Source organism: Passer domesticus, chromosome 12, assembly GCF_036417665.1.
Source record: "Passer domesticus isolate bPasDom1 chromosome 12, bPasDom1.hap1, whole genome shotgun sequence".
Taxonomy (NCBI): domain Eukaryota; kingdom Metazoa; phylum Chordata; class Aves; order Passeriformes; family Passeridae; genus Passer; species Passer domesticus.
Window position 1 is genome coordinate 13431475 of NC_087485.1, and position 22776 is coordinate 13454250.

Genomic DNA, 22776 nt, shown 5'->3' on the forward strand with positions numbered 1-22776 from the left:
TTGTAATTTGATTTCACATGTATTGCTGTGTGAAGTCTTTTGTGGTACTGTTACAAAATATCCCTCCTCTCAAATTAATTGGGGGAAAAACACTGCTTGAAGATAAAACTGCTTCTGTTTTTAATCATTCTAAAGGTGACATGTGAAATGTCAAGTACATACACAAGAGTTGATCTAAAACTAGTGGTTCTTTTTTGATATCACCTCTTATCAGCTCAAATAATGAATTTTTGGGTACCTTGAGACAAATATGTTTTGACAAATATATGCAGGAACATTACTTTTCATTCTGTCACCAGCCAAAAGAAATACAGCATCATTTCTTTTCCTACTGTCTCATGTTTCACATGTCACACTTTTTAATCAATGTGAGTAAAAATGACAGGAGGCAAAAACCCTGGCAGTGAAAATTTTGGAAAGCAGTAAGCTAATGTTTTAATCTGTTATGTTGTTTTAAAAGGATGCCTGCCTGCAAAGGCAGGGAGAGACTGGGAGAAGGAAGTAAACACAGCACTGACTAATAATTCAGAAGAGGTGTAACTGTCCATTTTTCAGAGTCTGAATGCCTACATAGTTGCAGGAACCTAGTGGGAAATAGACACTCTTGGCTGTAACTGTAATTTCTGTGTTCCCCTGTCATTTTTAGGCCAAAGATAAGTCTGAGGAGAGTGGTGCAAAACCTAAGCATGTGCTTAGTAACAGAGGAACCCAGACTGAAAGCAAGAAGCCTCTGGAAGGTATGTATCACTCCAGGCATGCTGCAAGCTTTGACTCTAGAATGTGCAGCAGACAAACTGGAAATTAATAGCCTGCTATTTCCCACTACCTGAATTACTCAGATGTAACTGAGTAACTTTGCCCCTCAGTACTGGGAGAATAGAATTGTTCTCACCACCTTCACACGATGATTTATCCCCAGGATCAAGCACCACAAAAAGCTAGAAGATATAGAAATTAAAAGGAGCACTTTTGTATAGCTGAAGAGCTGGGCTTTTTGAATTGGGTTTCAGTGAGCTGAATTCAGAGAGCAGAGCTTGTTTGGAGAAACTGTGAAGATAGTGGCCCCGTCACATAGCAAACCCAATAAGTTCTTTTCCATTAATACCTCTGAAGCAGCCCTCCCTCTTCCCCCTCTCTGAAAAAGGGATGTGTTGACACTGGAGTATCTTTTTTTGATCAGCAAGTTTCACTGGTGTGCCAGGGCCAGGTTCCTATTTAGGGTGCATCTGTCAGGGCACTGCCCTGTTGCATGCACTGTCAGTGCCTGTGCAGCTGCAGCAGGGGTGAACGTGATGTTGAGCAGGCCCTGTCATGCTGCTGTCTTCACAAATTGTCAGTGAATCCTTTGCCTTATGGGCAGCCCCCTTTTTAGCTTCATCGCTTTGGAAGGGACAAAAACAAAGCAATGGTCACAATTCTGACCCAAAAGCTACACAGAGCTGTGAGCAAACCTTGGTTGCTGGGCATGCTGAGTGTTAATAATCACAGCATTGTCGTGGGAAGGTGATGAAGAACCTTTTAATCCTTTTGTGCAAACTGCGAGTGGGCTCTGTCCTGTGCCTCAGTGTCCCTTGGAGTCCTGCTGGGTGTGTCCCTACCCCCCTGACTGGGGAGAAGGGTGTGGATCAGGGGGGGCCTGCAGGATCTGCAGTACCTTAAACTACCTGTTATATTTGCCCACAAAGTGATTTCACATTTTAGATAGGATGAGCTTGAGCCTTGCAGGTTTTTTTTTTTTGCTTTAAGGAATCCAAGTCCAATCTGTGGCACTGCTGGAAAGGCACCAGAGCAGGTGAATCTCTGGTTTTAAGCCATAGGCATCAGTAGTATCTCGAGCCTGATGGTGTAAGGGTTTTAAACCTTCTGGGGAATTTTTGCTATCTTTTCAGGTGTAACTCTGTGGGTTATTTTGTGAGGTGTGTTGCTGTATTCCTCCTCTGTTTGACTTTTCCCAAGGATAGTTTATTAATAGAGTCTTTTATTCAGAGACAAAAAGCGTGAAAAAGCTGGATGAAAACAAGGGAGCATGTGAGAAGGTGAACACTTCCAGTGCTGTAGCCCACAAAGCTGACTCCAAACCCCAGCTTAAAGACAGGACAGCACAGCAGCAAGGGGCAGAAGGTGCTGGCAAAACACAGAGCTCTACGAGCTGTCCACAGCAAAAGGACATCGGTGTCAAAGCTGTGACTCAACACAACGGTCTTCCCTTTGTACATCAAGATCATGCAGGCAACCAAAATGCTCCTGCTAAAGCACAGCACGTGGACAGAGCCCCGGGCCTTGCTGAGGGCCACAGGCAGCTTGTTCATCAGAAACCTGGGAAGAATGAAAACAAAGCTGCAGCAGCAGCATCCCGGGAAGCCGTGCCCTCCACATCCCGGGCCATATCCGACACGGGCTGTGAAGTGACACACACCAGGTAAGGGCCTTGCTGGTCACTGTCTGTGGGACCTGAAGCCTTTCCGTGGCTCACAAGGGAGAAAAGGAAAGCCAGGCCATTAAAGGAGGCAGCTCCTGCGTGGTGGGATAGGAGGAGACCTTGCAAGGGTTCAGGCAGAGGGCTCAGGGGCTCTGTGTAAATCCTGTGCAGCCCAGGGCTCAGGTGGGACAGAGGTTTGAGGTGTCAGCACTTCTGTGTGCTGACACACAAAGGTGACCACCACAGAGGAGCTCAGGTGCTTATAAACCACTCACTCAAACCACTCACTCCCTCCCAGCTCCTTGGTTTCTGTGGGGGTGAAAGGAATTTGAGATATTTATTAGTGTAACACAAAACCAAAGAATTTGTGTTTGTTCTCAGTTTTTTTCAGTGTTTTAGTCAACTAAAGATTGTTCATTTTTTTAATCTCCACCAGGCTGGTATTTTCCTCATATAGGTGTTTCATAGTCCATTTTCCTTTGGATTATTTATCTAGGATTTTATTTTAATTCCTTTTGTTTAAAATTTAAAAAGCCCACACAAAAAAAAACCCACCAAAACTCCACAACCAAAAGACACCTCCCAACTAAACCTGAACAAATGGAACTTCTGTGGCAGATTTAACTGCCAATGCCTTCTCTGTCTGGGTGGGTGGCTGTAAAGTGGTTTATATGTGTGTGTGGGGGTGACAGACACTCATCCATACACACCCACAAATGGATGTATGACTTTGGGTGGGGAATTTCACCATTTTTCATGGGTACATTTTGTTGTCTGAGCCCCAGGTTTGGTTTGGGGATGAGGGAGGCCAGCAGGTAAGTGGAAGGCAGAAGCTGGAGTAAGCCCCAGGGGCAGCTGCTGCCCAGGCATTGTCATGGCTTGGAGTGTGAAGTCACATGAGGGTGGTAAATGCCTCTCTAAAATGGATGCAACTTTAATGAAGTTTGTGAGCCCACACAGAGGCATCAGAGGAACATTGTGTTCCCCAGCTTGGAGAAGTGCCCGAGAGTCCCACTGAGCCCAGGCCTGTCTGGATAGCAGAGGAAGTGTTTGCTCAGAGCTGCCTCCAGCTGCTCTCACAGCTCCCACCAGAGCAGCACAGACCCACAGCACAGCACCAGGGTGTTAGAGCTGCAGAGAATGAGACATTTCAGACTCGTGTTTTAAGAAAGCAGAAACACCTTCTTTTGTAACATCTTTTGTAATGAGGTTGTTGAAAGAGGCGATTACCTCTGTGAAAATGAGCTATGTTCTCTCCCAGACATCAGAAGCTGTCTTCATTTGCCATTGTAGAAAAACTACTTTACAACTTCACAAGTTTCAATTCAGCCTCAGTAACATCAGACTGCTCATGACAGTTGGAGCTGTAAGAGTTGACTCAAACATTATCACTCAAATGTCTTTGATGGAGTTTAGGAACACAGAGAATTTGTTCTAATCTGTATTCTTTTTAGGCAACACAAGAGGGAAAAAAACCATTAGACTTTTCCAGTGGTTAAAATGCCAAGGAAAATAGTATTGCTGGAGTGAGAGAGTTTATCAAAGTTAGATTTTTAAGAGAAAGCTGTGGAAAGAATGCTAGCCCATCAGAAGACCCAAACACAGATGGCTGAGTGTGCAGGTCAGCCAGCTGGAAGAGGACACAAACCATCAGATGTGTAGAGCCCTATGAGCAGCCAGCCATTCAGCTAATCAGCCTGTAATTTGTGAAGGCAATCACTATCCTCTCTCTGCCCAGATGAGTGGTGCTTTATTAGACCAACTGTAATAATTGCAAAAAGTGGGTAAGTTTTCAAATGTGGGATTAACTCTTTGCAGGGTGAGACATTTTGTTCAGCAGAAGGGCAGACATGTAGAGAGAGGAGGACACAGAGAAAGAGCCAGCATGATTTTGGGTGCTCTCCCCTTACTGTTTGTGGGTTGTTCCCAGCAAGATTGGTACAGTTACAAATTAGTACAGTATAGAAATGTATGGGTTTGGAAACAGATTTTTCTTCCCCCCACAAAGTTACAGAAACCAGGCTGGCCACCTGCATCAATATGAAATGTCTCCTGTTTGCTCTGCAGGATATCCATCAGTGTACACATGACTGACATGAAAGAAAAGATTGAGATGGCCAAGGAGGGAAATGTAAGTGACAGCAGAGGTAAAAGTTCCAAAGTGAAATCCACACCAGCAGACTTGAAAGGAGTCAAACAGCTGCCTGACAAAATAAAACTTCAACAGAGTCCTAAAAACATCAGCTCCAAGCCAGATTCAGAAGTTAAAGGGGACAGTAAGCAAAATGAACTTTCATCTCAAACAGGGAAGCAAAAGCCCTTCCTGAGCAAACCCAAACCAGGTGAAAAAGCTGAAGAGAAATCAGAATTAAAATGTGAGCCCATAACCTCACAAAATACCTCTGCAAAGGAGCCTGTGAAAGATGCAGGGGTGAAAGTGAAAATCCATCAAGAAACAGCAAAAGCAGAAAAATCCCCAGCAGATACAAAGTCTGAGAGGAGGGAAGCTGAGACTGCAGGGGGAAGCAAACACAGTGCTCAGCAGTGTACAGGAGAGGCACCAGAGAAGACCAAGTCTCTGGCAGCTGGCAGAGCTCTTCCCACTCAAGGAGAAATCATTGGTAAGTTGCTCACAGTTACTCTTGAAACTTGTACATTAAAGATTTGTGCCATTCCTGCCTGTTGTGTAGACAACAAGAGCAGGAGCAGTGCTCAGTAGAACACCCATGTCTTACACTTCAAGGCCTTTTTCCATTGGATAAATTTTACTGTGTGAATAACAATTCACAGATTCTTTTAATAGTAGTTTTTGTTTTAAAGTGTGTTTTGGGAAAAAAATTAAAATAAAATAGCATGAAGTGTATGTGTGATGAGAAGTACAAGAATTTTGAAAAAATCCGTTTTCTTTAGACGAAGCATTTGTTCCTTCAGATAGAGGGTGCAAACCAAGCACACTTCAGCAACCATGGAGATCCAGAGCACAGAAGAGCACTGCAGGAAATGTTTCCTGTTGTGGCCTGTTATGTTGTTGGCCGTGGATCTCTTGGTTCCTGAGGGAACTCTTGGTTGCTTTGTCTCAGGGAATGCTCTCTCCTGGCAGCACATGTGTGTGTATGTTCCAGAGTGTACAGACATGGGCAGATGACCTGACTGCTCTGGCATTCTGAGCAGGGCCTGGAGATGAGTTGAATACATGTTAAATTGCAGCCTGAGATACCTGGAGATTAATTATAAAATTGCTTTCAATGGGGGACATAAAAATTAGGTTTAATGAAAAACCTTAGAAAACCTTGGACATTAAGTGATCACAGTTAACTAATTTAGCTTACCACAAACAGACTAAACTTAGTAGTTGTAATGCTAATAAATGCAGCTTTAATTTGGAAAATCTCTGCAAAATTATTGCTGCTAAGAGGATCCCTATGATTTTATCAACCACTGTCCTTACTCCTCAGTGCTATGTATTTTTGCTGGTTTTTCTGGCTGTCACACAACAATTAAAATATAAGTGTAATTTTTTTCAAACTTTCAGGTAATATTTTCTGGTGGCCCTTTCTGTTAATGCATAAACTACAATGTTGGTCTCCTAAAGGTGTCCAGTGGGTTAAAAAAACAGAGTGGAGGTTCAGGAGGTGGGACGCCGATCTCAGTTCTGGGGCTGTAAAAGGGCTTTAGCAGCGAGAGCCCCTCACATGCTGTGGGGTGAAATGCACCGTGTGAGGAGGTGGGAAGGGCAGGGACGATGTCAGAGATGGTGGCAGTGAGCAGCCTGTCTCCCCTGCAGATGACAGCCCCTCTCCCCCAGCGCCGTTCGAGCACCGCATGGTGAGCGTCAGGCAAGCGGAGGTGACCTCGAGCTACTCGGTGTGCCGGCACGAGGTGCTGGGGGGGTAAGTGTGCCTGTCCTGTGCCTGTCCTGTGCCTGTCCTGTGCCTGTCCTGTGCCTGTCCTGAACCCTGCAGCTGCCCCAGCCTGTGTGTGAGGGACACACAAGCTGCCACAGGGGTGGGTTTGTCCTGGAGCCCTTTGGGTGATCACAGCTGCTCCTACATCAAGGGTGTCCCTTAGATGGCTGGTTTCTGCCCCAGCCCCGTTTTCAGGTGCCTCACTGCCATCCTGGTGACTTCTTTTCATTTGTTTTAATAATCCTGGCCTCAGTGTTCCTGTACCCTTAAGGCAGACAGATTCAGAGCATTTGAAAAGTCAACAAAGCCCATTAGGTCAGGCAGCTTCCAAAAAATTTTTTTTTCTGTGCTGAGTTGCACATTAAAGAAAATGAAGGAAGAGTTATAATTATTTTGACCTTATGTTTGGTTTTCACTCATAGGAAGTCTGCAGCTGCTTCAGCTTTTGTATTCTTGTATCCTTACTTATGTGACAAGAAGGCTTGATTTACACATTGATCCACATACAAATATGGCTTAATAAGTGTAAGCAATGTGATGCAAGAGCAGGGAAGATGGTGTTTAGGAATCCTCCCAAGGGGCATTAACATTTCTGCGTGACATGGGGGAGAATTTACAGCATGCCAGAAATGCAGGCTGTGGAGTGGCTACAGTTACTGGTCTTATGGTCATTTAAAAATTCTGGGATCAGGACAGAAATATCCTTGTTAATAGACCCACTAACATATCCCTGAAGGACAGCGAGGGGGTCCAGTTACAGAAGGGGGCCAGAGCATGGCCAGGCCATCATAGCTCAGCAGGACCAACGGGGCTTAATATTTTAATGTAAGCACTGAACAACTGGCTGGAAAGATAAACCTAATCCTTCATAAGCTGAGAGAAAGAGGAGCTCCATGCTGCTGGCCACCCGACTCCGTTCACTTTGTACTGCGCTATTTTTGCTCTTGATAAGAATAGTTCCAGGAGAGGTTTCTGTGCTGAGCTGCTTTCCCATCATCTTTCCCATCATCTTTCTTTCCCATCATCTTTTCCTTGGCATCCACAGGGGGCGTTTTGGGCAAGTCCACAAGTGCACGGAAATATCGACGGGGCTCAACCTGGCAGCCAAAATCATAAAAGTGAAAGGAGCCAAAGAGAAGGTAACCCCACTGCTGGGAGCTCTGGCCCTGCCCTCCCTGCCAGGGCCAGCACCACTGCCCCAAGCTGCCCCATGAGGGGCAGCTCATCCTTGGTACCATCAAATACTGCAAAATCTTGGGCTTGCTGTGACTCTTCATCATCTCCTGTATTCTTGATTAAACCCCCAATCCTTTTGAGATCTGTGCTGTAGCTGTTGTTGGACTTTATAAGTAGTTCTATTTGGTATGTTGAAATTTAAGGAGTATATTTTGCTCATTTTTTGTTACTTTGTTATTTTTTTCAGGAGGAAGTAAAAAATGAAATTAACATCATGAACCAGTTAAATCACGTGAATCTGATCCAGCTTTATGATGCTTTTGAAGCCAAAAATAATATCACTTTGATAATGGAATAGTAAGTTTAAATGATCTCAGGAATTGTCAGATATCTGGGTTTTCTCAGGTCATTAAAGCAAATAGGGAATGATAATTCTGAGCTGTGAAGAAGTGAGTGGTTTCTCAGCCTAAGAGAGAGTTGATCTCACTTTCAGAAGGAAAAAACAATGTTTTAAAGGTAATTTCTTCAGGTTAAAAGCTTGTCAGAGCTTTATCTCTGAGTAATTTTCTCTTCTGTGCAGAATTAAGTTCAGTTGTCAGCTCATGTGAAACAGCTTTCAGTCTGAGAAGTTCCATTTAGTAAATTTTGTAGGTTGAAGGCTTATTTTCCCATGACTAGTAAGATGAGTGAATAACAGACACTTTAGTACTCCCTGTAGGTTCTCCAGGTCCCATAGGATCACCAGGTCATGTGGGTTTGGGTTTGACATGTATCCCCCCAAATACTAGTGCCAACTTTGCCATTCTTGACTTTAGACTGATACTTAATTTCTAGAGAATTAAGTCTCTTGAAGTCAATGAGGCTGCTGATACACTTTGTAGTGGGTGATTTGTTAGGACCCTCAATTACAGAGCCTAATTGCCAACCTGGAGATAATTTGGGCTAATGCAACATTTTAGGGTTTTTAATGCTTTTCTAATGCTAAATGTGTGAACATTTTAGCCTTGATGGTGGGGAATTGTTTGACCGGATCACAGATGAAAATTACCATCTGACAGAGCTGGATGCCATCCTGTTCACCAAACAGATTTGTGAAGGAGTCCACTACTTGCACCAGCATTACATTCTCCACTTAGACCTGAAGGTCGGTTGGTTGTGCTCTCTGTGCTTTAGTGGTGCTGCTTTAGGCACCACAGAGTCTCTGATTACTGAGGGGTAATTTCTCATTTCATGGACTCATGTCATAAAGGAATAGAATTAATTGCTGCAGTGAATGGAGCTGTAGAGATTGATTACTTTTTCCCTATGTCTATGTTCCTATTTCAGTAGCTTGCTTGGAATCATCAGGATTCTGGGCTTTTGCCTTTCTTCAATCAGAAGCTTTTCATTCTCTGTAGCATTAAACAATTCCCTTTTATGATGGGTAAAAACACCCCACCCAAAACCTCCTTGGCTGGGAATGCCCCCAGTCTTCTCTCTATTTCCCCTACACTTTTTTAGCAGTGTACAAATACCTGCTCAATCATCTATTGTTTGTACCTTTTACTGCCTGGAACCAACCTGCAGCAAAATTGCAAAGTTTTCCTAATGGTCCCTTTATAATGGATATTTTTAAACAGAAATACAAACTGTTTTTTTCCTGCCTGTTTATAGAGCACCTTACACAAATTACATTAAACCAGGCTGGCTCACAGACAGTTCTGCAGCTGGACCCCATCACCCCCCCATCCCCACCTTGAAAAACATTCTCACTGGGAAAAAAAAAAAATTGGGTGCATTTGATCTGATTTTTCTGTTTTTGTATGGAGGGAATTTTATACTATCTTTTTCTAGATATCTCTCTCAAACATTTAACTCAAAATACCCTCTTCTCTTTTTGTAGCCTGAAAACATCCTATGTGTAAATCACACAGGAAACCAGATTAAAATTATTGACTTTGGATTAGCAAGGAGGTAAGGAAGTTCAGTTGTGGATTATTTTAAAAAACAAGACCAAACTCACAAACCTCTGACATGTTTCTGGTAGTTCTTTGGTGGGGGGTTGTGTTTTGATGGCTCTGTAATAATTCTGTGTGAGTGAGCTAAGCATTATGCTTTTGCAGGCATGAGTTTTCTGCTGTGTGCATTAATTATCTAATTACTTTTTCAAATAACATTTCTCTTGGATAAAGCTTTACTACTGTTCTAATTATCTCAAAATTATTCCCCATGTAGAGCTTTTACTCTAGGGACTCTGTGAAAGCTCCCAGAGACTTCTTGACTGCAGGGTTTCATGGTGCAGGTTCTAATTGTAGAAATTATCTGCTAAACTCTTTAAGTAGTTAAGTTGATTGAAGGAAAAAAAAAGAAAAAAAAAAAAGCACGTTTGAGCCACCCCATGTGAAACAGGAAACCCTCAAAAATAGGGACTTTTCTCAATTCTTTTATTTTGCTTGCATGAGTTTAAAGAAAGGCAGTGAGAGCATAGGTCAATTGCCCTAGAATAAAGAGGAATTATTTCTACTATTATGGCAGTAAGGATAATAATATTTCTCTAATTATTTTCTAAATACTTTGAGATTTTTTTTCAGCTACAAGCTGGTACATTCATGCTTATTTATTTATATTTATGTGCTTGTATATAAGTGTCTGTTCAAGGACTTTCTTTCACAAGTATTTTATGGAAACAAAAAAAAAATACATTGAGTTTGGGGTTTTGTTTCTTTGGTTTTTACATTGGAAGGGCAGTTTTGCAACAAGATCATCCAGGAGAGATTTCCAAGCAGTGCTGCAGTGGTTTGTTCTGTCTGAACACAGATGTGACTCCAGCTGCCCTCAGTGGCAATTGTTACTGCTTCAGTTTTGTAACCTTGCCCTGTGTAGCAGTAGCAGAAAGAAGAGTCATTTTCCCCTACATGGGGTCACTGTTACTTGTTCCCAAGCCCAAATAATCCTCTTCAGCCCCACCTCAGTTACAGAGTTCATATCTGTGATGCAGATGTTCACCCTGAGCTGTAGCTGGGCACATCCCACTAATCCAGTGCTCTCCAAATCTTGTACAGTCAAAACTGCTTCCTTTGTTTTATGGATTTTGGACAACATCTGGAAAGCATCCTGTGGTGTCTGGCTACCACTCTTTGGGGGAGCCCTTTGCAGGGTTTAGTGTCCTTGTTCTTCCTTCTGGCTTTGCTCTGGCAGAGGGACAATGATGGAAAATTCCCCTGGGTCACCCCAGAGCTGCCCTGGCTGCAGGGCACTGGGCTCTGCTCCCAAAAGCTGTGCCTTGCCCTTCCCTTGGTGGGATGAGCTCCCCAGCTCCTGACTCGTGGCTCTTCTCCTGGTGCAGGTACAAACCCTGTGAGAAGCTGAAGGTGAATTTTGGGACTCCGGAGTTCCTGGCTCCCGAGGTGGTGAACTACGACTTTGTTTCCTTCCCCACGGACATGTGGAGCGTGGGAGTCATCACATACATGCTGTGAGTGCCCCAGGCCCTGCAGGGCAGGCTGCAGCAGCCCCTGAGCCAGCTGCCTGTCACCACTCCTAAGGAATTCTGTCAAAACCCCCAGCTTTCCATGCATGGGCACCTCGTGTGTGTCCAAAGTGTCTAAACAACAAATGAGCCTTTGATAAATATGTAAATGTTCTTCTCCCTTATCGTCTTACTTAGCAAAGTTAAATGGGTCAGGTATTTTTCTTTTACTCTGAAAAGTTGCCCAAAATAAGTGAGAATTTTAATTTTGATTGTGTCTTTGAGGACTTGAATTAATTTTTAAATTTGTAATCTGATAATTTTATAATCTTAGACTTGGTGTGCATCTGCTCAGGAGAATGAATATGATCTGTGTTGGGCCATGGGTCTAAGAAATGACCTGTCATGAATAAGGCTAAAACTTCTCTCTGATATCTGGATGGCAACCATGGCTACCTTCTGATGAGCTTGTTTTGCATCCCAGAATCTTTCACAGACATTTTCTGTAAACTGGATAAATTTCTGGTTTAAATTTGTATGTTAGCCAAAACCCAACTGAATAAAGTAATAAATGATGGAAGCAATAAAGATGGGCTTAGAGACTAGCTGTAAAAAGTAATTTATTGTTCAGAATTTTGTTTAATTAAAGCCACATAAGGATATGGGCCCTGATTTGGGAAAGCTCTTGAGTCCCTCTAGCTTTCCTAGCTGGGAAAGCACTGAAGGATGAACCTAAATCCTCATGAATCCATTCCTTGGGGATCTATTAATGGTGCTCCCTAACCTGAGTGAACTGCTAGGGGGTAACACTAAATTACAACACTTAATTGCCCCAACCTATTGCCTTATCCTGGCAGGGACTGAGAAGTGGAAGTCTCCATAGCTGAGAGCCTTTTCTCTTCATAAAATAACAACAGTTACAAAGCAGAGGATTCACAGAAGGAAAAACACACCTTGCATGTGATAACTGCTCTTCTTTCCCCACCCCATCTTTCTTTTTTTAAGGCTTAGTGGCCTGTCCCCATTCCTGGGAGAGACTGATGCAGAGACAATGAATTATGTAGTCAACTGCAGCTGGGATTTTGATGCAGAAGCATTTGAACAGCTCTCAGAGGATGCCAAAGACTTTATTTCCAGACTGCTTGTGAAGGAGAAAAGGTACGTGGGTCTGATTGTGAGCACAGTGGCACCAATGATATTAAATTCTTACCAGCCAATTGCTTGGATTGCAGCCAACAATGAGAACTTACTATGTGACATTTTTGTGTGCTGGCTCTGGGCTTGCTGGGCAGTTCCTCAGTGATCCAGAAGCCCCTGTTTTAAAGGACAGTGTCTGTGTACCCTGATTGAGGAAAGTTGCTTTTCACAGTAGCATCAATACAGGCAGAACACAGGAAATCTGGAAGGATTTGCAGTACAGGAATCTCTCTCTAAAGCTTTTGCTTCTCTGAGCAAAAACTATTTCTATTGTTAGTTTGGACTGTCACAAGCCTTGACAGAAATTACAAAAATGCCTCTTGAATGCCAGGGAGGATAAATGGAAGCTGCAGCTGTGAAAATGTGCATTGTTCTCTTCTAAAGTGGTCTGCAGGCTTTTGGGAGATATTAGGGAGCATTTGGGACTTAACTCTGCTTGTGGCTTCTCATTCTTGGCTCCACTGAGATCCAAAGTGATTGCACATATGAAACAATACAGAGAGTGAGGATCATGCTGATGTCAGACCATGGCTGGGGGATTGGCTGGGTACAGAAATTTTTCTCTTGCTGAGTAGTGATACAAAACTAATCAAATCAGGAAATGGTGCATACAGTAAAACAGATTGTGTGTTTGAGGGGAATTCAAAGGAGTGCTTAGAATATTAACAACTTCCAGATTATTACCTAAATCAGACAAATCAGTTCTAGTACTAATTCCATTCTGAACAATAGGTTGCTATGAAAAACAAAGAATTAACTGAAATTTAGCATATTGCCAGCAGGAGAGATCTAAGGATTTTTTCTCAGACTGTAATGATGATTTGCTGTGAGACTGTAAAGTTTGGAGTCTTCAGTTTTTCTGTGCAATGGGATTAGGGTGTCCAGAGGGACCCTCTCAAAGTCTGGTTAGGAGCTGTGACTGAAATGAGTATGTGGCAGAAGAGTTGCAGAGCAGTGATGAGCTGGCCCAGTGGCTCCCAAGGTGTGTGGCAGCCTCTGCTCTCCTGCAGCCCTTTGGTACCTTTGCCCTGCTGGGACAGTGGGTCTGGCCCTGGGCAGGATCTGCAGCCCCCTCCCTCCCTGCTGGAATCGGGCTGGGCAGGCAGGAGCTGTCTTTTCATCAGCTCAGTGACAGCTCACATGGGCTCAGGAGTTAGACATGGGCTTTTAATTTGAAAAAAGGAAAATTGAACTTTGTTCTCAACACCTCTACCTGAAGATTTCCTCTATTACCATCTATTTCCCAAACCTTTTAGGATAGGCTGTGCATTTGGGCCCATTGTTGGATGTCAGGATATTAAGTATGCTTAGCTTGATCCTAGTTTAGGGTGAATAGACAACTGCACTTTTTAAATAAGAGGCACAGAATATGCTTTATAAATATGAGGCACAGCTTGTGCTGTCAGGACAGACAGATAACACCACAAATGTTACTTTTCCATTAGCAAAGTTCTGAATTTGCATAATGAAGTGATACATTAACTTAAGCACAGCTCGACCAAGGCGCTGCAGAGGCAGCAGCAGTCCTTCATCCCACTCACCCCTCCTGCTGGAGGCTGCAGGATGCTGTTAGCATTTCATTTCATTTGGGCAGTTTCTTTGTCCCTGCCAAAGAGGAGGGGGGCGGAGGGGCTGGGTTTTCACGCAGATCCCTCCCTGCAGCTGCCGGATGAGCGCCACGCAGTGCCTGAAGCACCCGTGGCTCAGCGACCTCCCTGCCAAGGCGCAGAAGTGCCGGCGGCGCCTGAAGTCCCAGCTGCTGCTGCAGAGCTACATGGCCCACAGGAAATGGAAGGTAAATCGATCTGCTTCCACGGGGAAGTCACACAACAGGCACAGCCATTCCCTCCTCTGGCTGGTGGCTTCTTGGTTGTAAGGATCAGCTGGATATCAGAAGTCTGTTTTTACCTGCAAATGAAGTGTTTTGTCCTGCTTCTATTTCTTTGCAAGTTTGGTTTCAATTTTCACGCTGGTTGATGCTTACAAGTTTTTTACATCTTTCTTTCTATGTGTTCAGAGGCTTCAGATGCTACTTTATATTAGAAGTTCCTTCTCTTTGTACTTTTCCCATTGCTAGCAGTTGCATTGATCTGTTGTCACTAAGGACTAGGGATGTAACTTAAGGCAGTTTGTGCCTCCCACTGCAGAATGGGAGTGTGGGAGAGAGGAAAAAACCAAGGCTTAAACCCATTGAGAGAGCTCTTCAGGATCTTACTGATAAACCCCGGGCTCCTTCTCAACTAAGTGTTTATGAAGTGATAGGTAATAATTTGTTTTTGAGTCTCTGTTTGGTCGTAGATAATTGATCCTAAAAGGTGAACACAGCAATCTTGTTAGAAAGAAGCCTGTGGAATTGTGAGGCAAACTCAGTGAGGACCACTTCCTTCTTTTCTGTCACTGGGGAGTTGCATTTCCTTGAAAAGGAGTTAAAAGAGGCTTACACTTTTTTCAGTCCTGCACTGCAACTGCTTGGTGGCAAACTTCTACACTTGACACAATTTAAAAACCTGTCACTGTACAATTCATAATAATACTGAAGAACCTCACCATGCTGTGCAGGAATCACTGCAACCCACACAAGCTGGGGGTCACTAGAGAGAAATGGCTTTACCAGAAAGAGAAATCCCTGTCAGCTGCAGAAAAGTTCCTTTGCCTTGGTTTCACTCACACTTGGACTGTTCTGTTCTGTTCACAGAAACACTTTTATGTGGTGGCTGCTGCTAACAGGCTGAAGAGATTTCAGAGTATGTCTGGCAAGCTTGCGTGAGCTTGTGTGAAACCTCCACTCCTGGAGATGGACATGAGGCCATGGAAGGAGGACTCGGTGTCTCCAAACATTTCTATCCATGTTTTATAAGGTTTTGGGACTGACTCCCTCAATTATTTTGTGTGTTAGTGCTGTGGTTCCAGAAGAACCTTAAGTAAGGAACATAAGATTTCTAAAAGCAGAAGCTACTTTGTTTGTTTTTACAAGTTTTTAGTTGTTCTATACAGTGGTGGAAAAACGTGGCTGTTACTGGGGCTGACTTCTTGCTGAAGGCTTTGATTCTGCAGAGTATTGGTGTGTTTATAGCAGAAAACCCCTGGCATTTCTGGTCTCCCACACCAAGCATGGGATCTGTTGAGACTTTCTTTCCTGACTGATGTTTGTGTGTTACCAGCTTTAGAGAACTGCCACACAGTGGCACAACTTGTCCCTCAGGTGTTTGTTACTTAAAAGATACAGACATTGTTTTCTTCTATATTTCTTTCCAAAAGTAATTTCCCCACAACATGAAGATGCTTCAGTGCAACTCCAGCTTGGATGGTTTTGGTTTGTTGTTTTGGTTTTTTTATTACTCTCTTCTCTCCTTTAAAAAATAGTCACTGCATAGTTAGGAACTATGAGGAACCCTGGTTTGAGGTAACTTAAGTCAGTCCATTGCTGGTGTTTCTTAGGGCAAGTTGAATTGAGCTGAACTGATTGAACTTCTGGAAGGAGATGTGTGACACTGCCATGCATACAAATCACCTAATGACTGTTGGGTCTATGCAAAAAGATCTCATGTTGTAGAGAAAAGAGGAGAGTTCCAGGGATTTTATGTTTCTAAAACTTGTAAGTGCTTTTCATTGTCCATGACTGCAGCACTTGAGTTGCCAAGTTTTAGTTTGAGCATTTGTTTCTCCTCTCTGGAAATGTTACTGCAGTATGAGGAGCTGGTGTGGTGTGACATGCAAAACAGGTTTCATTTCTAATAGGTTCAGTGACAGGGAAACTGTGTTGCCAGACTCTGCCTTTAGTCCAGTTAGGAGGTTGAAGCCCTTTTTCCCCCCTCAGTTACCTCTTTAACATTAAACCTTTTCTTCACAATATTAACTTATTTTGGATTTTAAACTCTTTTCTTATGGATAGAGTGGGAGCCACAATCTCTCAGATAAAAGTACAATATTATTTATTAAACCTGTGGTTTCCTGTTCTGGATTCTGCAAAACTCAGTGTGAACTGGATGGGCTCTTAGGAAAAATGGAAACTAGTTACTAAAAACAGCTTTCCAGCAAAGGCACCTGTAAAGTTCCTTTGAACTTCATGGACTTTCACACCCCTTGCATTTGCAGAAGTGATGGTTGCTAATGATGAGGTTTGTAAGACTGCCTTACACTGATCTAGCTATCTTCCACTCAAGTGCTGCTCACTTTGCACAGTCCTGACTTTTTTTGCAGCATTTCCAGAATTGGGACAGAGAAGAATCTTGATCATTTATCACCTTCTATGAAGGCCCACTTTTGTTCATGTTTTCCTTCCACAGTGTTTCTGCATGCTGAATGTCATTGTATTCATTGGTCTGTATATTTCTGAATTAATACTAATAAATTTCATGAAAGTGGAAATATTCATCAACATTGGTTTAAGCCCCGCTGCCAGACAAACCTGAAAGTATTTCTGGGTGGGTCCAGAGATACAGGCCAGGCAGGAAACTGCAAAAGAAATGGAACAAAGATCTCCTCTCTAAGCTTGACTGTGAGACACAAAAAATCTGTTGCCTAGTCAAGATCCTTTTCCTCTGGCTATCTTCATTCTTAAGGCACAGGCATCTCCTCCGTGTTTCTTATTTTGCATTCCAAGTACCTGTGCCAAGAAGATGTCATAAAACACAGCTTTTCTTTCCAGTACTTTTATTGTTTCTTGGAATATTTGGGACTCCTTACAAAAGCACAAGAGATTTCATTCCTGTACACAAAAAAAATTAAGTCAAATTCATTGCCTAAACAATATTTATTAAAAAACCCCAAAAAACTAAAAAAACAAGGCTTTATTTTTCTGCTGGCTTTGCAGTTTAACAAGGCACTGTTAGTCCCCTTCCTATTATTTCACTGACATTTTAGTTCTGAAGGTTACCCCTGAATATCCAAGGTCTGTGTCCTAGGAAACAGGGGTGCTGCAAATCAGCTCTTTTGTATAGCTCCTATACACCCAGGGGCCCAAGGGCCTGTAACTTATAACTTATTTACACTTCAAGTAGCATTAGAACGTTATCTGCTTCTTGCAGCAAGAGGATGAAGCTATTCTACCCCTACTGCCACAGCCTGGTGAGCAGTCACACACACTTCCTGTAAAATCCCATCACTCTCTGGTGTCATTTATTAAAAATAACATTCTTAAACACTTAAAACCTAAATAAAATCAGCTGTCTGCCAGGCAGCCATCATCCACATGCTACTGGATCTCTTGTTAGAGCAGAGGGAGAGTTCAAATCAAGAGCAAGCAGCAGTTACATTACTGGGTGGCATTACAGAGTCACTACTCCTTGTCTCTTGTGCCTTAGCAGCATTTTCCAGGATTTTCTTTTTCCACTCCTCATAGTCCTGATTTGTTTCAGTCTTTGGCCGTTTACATGGCAGTTCCTCATCCTCTTCAGAGCCTGTGAGGAAACAAGAAAGCCCATGACAGGCCATCATGGCAGCATGCTGCTGGGGCTAACAGGCAGTGAGGAATGTGCAGACAGCAGGAGGGGCTGTCCCCGTGCTGTCTCCCCATACGTGCTGGGACAGTCCCTCTGTGTCTGAACAGAGCAGCTGTCCTTCATTCTGCTGGGACTATCCAGTACAAACCCCTCTGTCCTGCTGCCAGGCTCTTTGTGCTTCCACAGAGGTTTGCAGGATTGAGAGCTGCTGTGTGCTGGAGCCCACCACACAACTCAAACATGAGCATGAAAGCTCAGAACTATTCCAGTGAGGTGATTTTCACTCACAGAAAACACAACTTACCATCTTCCTGCTCACACTGCTCCAGGGTGCTCTGCAAGCTGTCAGGTGTCTCTGCAGCCACTGGAACATCTTCTAAAAAAACAAGTAAGTTGCTTTGCTTTTCAATGATACTTGGTGCTCCAAGGGTGGCTTAAATGTAATTCTTTGACAGCAGTGCCACCTTCCACAAGTACTGCTGTCCAGTCAGAGCTGTTCCCTGGTCCAGACTGATGCTCAAGCTCTACAAGAGGTGCCAGCACTTCAGCTGATTGGCTGCTCTAATTAGCAGGGAGCTGCATTGGTACACACAATGATCCACCACATTCATTGCTCCAAACCACACTGCTACCCTTCCAGGTCACTCAGGCAGGATTATCAATTATTTCTTTCTCTTCTATTTCATTCCCACTATTCTCATAGATACCCACAAAAGGCAGGGAGCTGTGCAGACAGACAGATGCACGCTCTTCCCTGAATTCTTCTGGAAATTCCCAGTTGTTTTTAGTTGCTTTAGTCCTGGGGTAATGTTTGGGTTTTTATAGGGCACATGCCTAGGAGAAAGTAGCAGCTTTTGGGGTAGATTCAGGCAGCATGTTGCAGAACACATCAGGGTATGAAGACACACTGAGAGAGGATAACTTTCAGTGGGAAAGTAAAAAATGAAAGCCTGGGAAAAGAAAAAGGAGAAAGAGGAAGCAGCAGAAATACAAGGACATGAGGGCACATATTGTATCTCAGGGTTTCTCCCCCACAAAAAGCAGAGAGAGTTGCAGGCTCCACAATGGGCAAGAACTATTTCTGACATCTGCCCAGTGTATGAGGAGGGGTGGTGCCAGGGAATGGCTGAGCTGAGCAGAACAGCAAGGCTTGTGCTTGTTAATCTTGCAGTGGGGGAAAGGAAAGCACAGGAGTGAGTCAGCCTGAGAAGATGTTTGTGATAATTTGTGTGCCAGGTTGCCATGTTAACAGGATGCAGAAACCAGGCGAGAGGGAGGAATCCAAGATAGGTCAGGTAGTATGGGAGAAGCAAGGAATAAACTGCAGCAGCAGAGACTGTAAAGAGCAATGAGCATTTCAGAAGAGAGGAAAATATTATTTTTGTCCTTGCCACTTTTTCTCTATTTTTGTTCTTGCTAAGCTATTGCAACTTCTCCAGAAGCAAGGACTGGGAGTGGAACTGGGCTGCAGGAAACATGTTGGAATGGAAAGGAATGGAATGGAATGGATGGGCAGATTTGGCTGGAAGGGGACAGGTGAAATCACCAGTGGAACAGGATGGGGCACTGGGAGGCCATGGGATGGGTGTGCTGTCTTACAGGGACCAAGCCAAAAACTTACTGCTGAGTTGCTGGCTTATCTTCTCCAGCTGACTGCACAGCCGGTCAAATATTGCTTTTTTCACTCCAGATGTAGCCACCATTTTAGTTTTGTCCACTTTTAGCTTCAAACACCTACAAGAGAAAGTTATCTCTGTACAAAGCAACACTCCAGCAACTTAGGTGAGGTGATAATTACAGTACCAACACTGCCTGTGAGAATGAGGAAGACAGGCCTGACTTTTTGTCCCATCTCTACTTGTGTTACTCAGAAATGAATCTGGTTAAAAAACAAGATTACACTACTTAGTCAATACAGCTCAACTGAAACTCAGGGTGAGTTCAACTTACTTACATAAGGAATTGTTTCAGGAAAAGGTAACTTTTCAGATTTTCAGGGAAACCAGGACAAAGTGCCACTACAACAAAGAGCTGAATGTGAGTGCATGTGTCAACAGAGCCCTTGTCAGGAGCTGTGCAACCACACAGCACCTGTACTGCTGAACGTGACTGTCACAAGGTGTAATGCTGAGGGAGGAAGATCTTTGCATACAAGCAAATTCCTCCCAAGTGCTGGCTGTCACACACCTCTCTTAGCTGACACAGGCCTGCAGCTATCAGAGCCATCTCCCAAATGCTACAGCACCCTCAGGATGTGATGGTCTAGCTCTTGGTTTTTCCTTCTTCAGAATGGCTGCTTTTTGGTGCTCAGAAGCCCTTCTTGCACCTTGAGCAGCATTTCACCAGAAGCCATGTAAGTTTTTGCTTTGTGCAGTGCACACTGAAGGCTCCACTATGAGGAAAGCCTGGCTTGCTCCAGCTGTCTCCTTTGCAGAGCAGGGCAGCAGGAGATGCTAAGCAGGACCCTGAATGAATGAGCTGCTGGCACTGGCTGGTGTGTCAGCAGGCATTTCACTGCAGCCTGCAGCAGGTCTCCCAGGCTGCACTCACCTGCATGCAGTGCACAGAGCAGCTGTTGTGAACAGGGGCTTGGAGAAATCCAGGTCCGCTCGCTGCGCTTCCGAGAGGCTGCACTCGTACCTGGGGAACAGCAGGTGACACCTGGGCATTTGCCTCACAGGAAGGACAAACCCATGTCACTGAGACCTTGAGCAGGCCTGCTGGACCACCTGGGCTTCTGCAACCCAGAAACAGCTGCTACTGCCTGAGAGGAGCAGAACAGATGAGGGAAAGAAGGAGGTTGGGATGACCTCCTCTCCTGGAATTAGAGGCATTTTAAACCGGGGATCTGGATCAAGGCATGTCACTAAAATCTACTTTTTGTGCTCCTGATCCACACAGTACTTTTAGCTCTCCCTAACATCTTAAAATTTACAGTGAGATGCTTTCCATAAATCCATCCTACAACAGAAGGCAGCATTACAGTTTCTTTGTTCCCTGGAATATGTATGTTACAGAGGAAGGCTTATAAATGGAAAATGACAAAGTGGATGTGCAGCACTGAAAAATGTCATTTTTTACTGTCCACCTGCCCCAGGCTATTTTTTTCCAGTTTGCATTAAGTGCCATCAAGCAAGCACAGCCTTTGTGCACTGACCCAGCAGCATTAAACATGTGCTATCAGGGTGACAGCACTGAGCTCTCAGGGACTGCTCTGCTTAAAGCAGAGCATACAGAATGGGAAATTTTACTTAACTCTGCTGAATCTCCACTGAAGCGTTCTACCTATTGATTTTACAGGTAGAGTCATGTGCATTTTAAGGGATCTCTATCCCCAAAAGGGAGGATTTATTTCTACTGAGCATTACTTCTGAACTGTGCCATGATCAGCAGTTAAATGGATGACAGTGTGATGCTATGGGATTAAGAGGTCTATATTTTTTACACTATTCCCAGCTGAAAAATTCCTAGTTGGACAATCAGTTGCTGAGATTCATAGACTAAATCTTTCTAACAGGTATTCTAAAAAGTGGCCCAGCTCATGGCTGGACTTTCAGTGCTAGGAACTCACCTCAGTGCTCCAATCAGTAGGAGACATCTGGCCCTTCCACACATCAAGCTCTTGACACACCTGAAGAGCTAAGAACCCTTCTTGTGGTTCCCAGTGTGCCCCAAGAGCTTCCTCACCTCTGCAGGATCTCTGAAGCCATGTTCACTGCCTCTGAGCAGCAGAACTGCACAGCCAAGTCTCGCAGCCCCAGCCTCTGGGTCACCCCTAGCAAACACTCCAAGGACTTCATGGAGCTCTGGTAGGTGGTCTTGTTCAAACCAGAGAGTTTGACACAATAGCTCTGTCAAGAAGACAAAGACAAACACAAGAATTAGCAAGAGTCCTTTCTGATACCTTAATCAGGCAACCAACACAACCATTAAGTTCAGTTGCTACCTTAAACAAATTTGTGCAGTGGATAATGTGTGTTTTGACTGCACACAGAAAGATTAACCACCTAGGAATGCCACATCTTTTAATTTTTAGGCTGTTTCACTGGAAGTGAGGTTTGACATTTCCATACATGACACGGCCCCTTTATCACAAGGTAATTAGTGACAAAATTACTGAAGTCTGGGTTGGAGACATGAACAACACCTTTGTGGAATCAGGTCTAATTAAATTCTCCTCTGCTGTAATTGGACAATCATTAATAGGTTGTACCAGGCATTATTTTGGCAGCTCAGTGCTATTCACCTGGTAGATTTACAGATGGAGGTTTACAGGTATCCCTGCAGTGAGAGATTTCTTAGAGCAGCTGCTTTCTTCCCACAGTAAAAGAGACATATTAAATTTAACATCCTTGTTGGTAATCTATTTGTTACTACAAGAGTTGACATTAAGTTGACACTACACCAAAGCAAGCTGAATTTGTGAAGGGACTATGATGGTGATCTCAATTTTCACTGTTTCAAACTGAACAGTGAAAGGTCTCTAACACAGCAAACTGCGGGATTTAGGGGAAAGTTAGTTATTATTTCCCATTCCTGCTCCCAACACACACTACACAACAGTGGTTTTGTGGATCAGGCAGAATGCACCAGCCAGCCAAGTCACACGCTCCATCTTACTTTGTCAACCGGCTGCTTCATGAAACTCGCCGCCAGGTCCAGGCACATCACAGCACTGCTCGTCGCCGTCATTTGAGCCATCAGCCCCGTGCACTTCACCTGGGACAGCCGCAGATACTCCTCAGCTTTTCTGCAAAACACCCAGAACACAAAGCCCTCGTCAAAATCGCAGCTGCAGGGCGGGATGTCCCACAGGGCCCGACCCCAGCTCGGCAGGCGGGCTGAGGGGCGCTGAGGGCACGGCCGCCCTTCTCTGACGCTCAGCACCAGCAGCTCCGCGCTGCAGGGCGGGTAATGCTTCACCGAGCCGGCGGCTCTGCCGCTTCCAGCAGAGCCAGCACACCGCGGCGGGCGCTGCTGCGGAGCCGGCTGTGGAGCGGACTGCGGGCGAGCGGCGGTACCTGAGCAGGGCGGGCTCGGCCAGGCCCAGCCGCGCCGCCATGGCCCGCACGGCCCCGCGCTCCATCGCCCGCCGCGCCTGCCGCGCTCGCACCCCATTGGCCGCCCGCGCCGCCAGTCACCGCCCGCTCCGCCAATGCGCGCTCGGCGCGGCGCTTCCTCGGAGCGGGC

General features: G+C 44.4%; 2 protein-coding genes across 19 annotated transcripts in view; one reads left to right on the forward strand and one right to left on the reverse strand.

The window, feature by feature from the left end:
* The window catches only part of MYLK3 (myosin light chain kinase 3), a 44082-nt gene extending 27569 nt beyond the window's left edge, over positions 1–16513 (forward strand). For all 17 annotated transcript variants that reach the window (XM_064386479.1, XM_064386468.1, XM_064386480.1 and 14 more), the window contains 12 exons: positions 647–737; positions 1987–2419; positions 4487–5040; positions 6204–6309; positions 7370–7463; positions 7748–7857; positions 8503–8644; positions 9383–9453; positions 10826–10954; positions 11954–12106; positions 13808–13940; positions 14841–16513. In XM_064386479.1, the coding sequence (XP_064242549.1) occupies positions 647–737; positions 1987–2419; positions 4487–5040; positions 6204–6309; positions 7370–7463; positions 7748–7857; positions 8503–8644; positions 9383–9453; positions 10826–10954; positions 11954–12106; positions 13808–13940; positions 14841–14912 (2088 nt within the window). In that variant the 3' untranslated portion in view covers positions 14913–16513. The remainder of the gene's footprint in view (positions 1–646; positions 738–1986; positions 2420–4486; positions 5041–6203; positions 6310–7369; positions 7464–7747; positions 7858–8502; positions 8645–9382; positions 9454–10825; positions 10955–11953; positions 12107–13807; positions 13941–14840) is intronic.
* Positions 16514–16781: 268 nt separating this feature from the next.
* On the reverse strand, positions 16782–22748 carry ORC6 (origin recognition complex subunit 6). 2 transcript variants are annotated; one of them, XM_064386492.1, is made up of 7 exons: positions 22608–22748; positions 22207–22336; positions 21274–21437; positions 20137–20226; positions 19208–19320; positions 17891–17962; positions 16782–17544 (listed from the first exon to the last, which is right to left on the reverse strand). In XM_064386492.1, the coding sequence occupies exons 1-7, from the start codon at positions 22670–22672 to the stop codon at positions 17378–17380; spliced, it is 801 nt and encodes a 266-aa protein (XP_064242562.1). In that variant the 5' UTR covers positions 22673–22748; the 3' UTR covers positions 16782–17377. The 2 variants fall into 2 exon arrangements, with proteins under 2 accessions (XP_064242562.1, XP_064242563.1); XM_064386493.1 differs by lacking the exon at positions 20137–20226.
* Positions 22749–22776: the final 28 nt, after the last annotated feature.

What these genes read in the sequence shown, in the direction of transcription:
- ORC6 (XM_064386492.1), bottom strand. Translation starts at nt 22,672, where the DNA reads ATGGAGCGCGGGGCCGTGCGGGCCATGGCGGCGCGGCTGGGCCTGGCC. An exon ending in GCCGAGCCCGCCCTGCTCAG is followed by an intron (nt 22,337 to 22,607) that starts GTACCGCCGCTC and finishes GGTGTTTTGCAG; the next exon opens with AAAAGCTGAGGAGTATCTGC. An exon ending in GCAGTGTGAGCAGGAAGATG is followed by an intron (nt 17,545 to 17,890) that starts GTAAGTTGTGTT and finishes GTTTCCTCACAG; the next exon opens with GCTCTGAAGAGGATGAGGAA.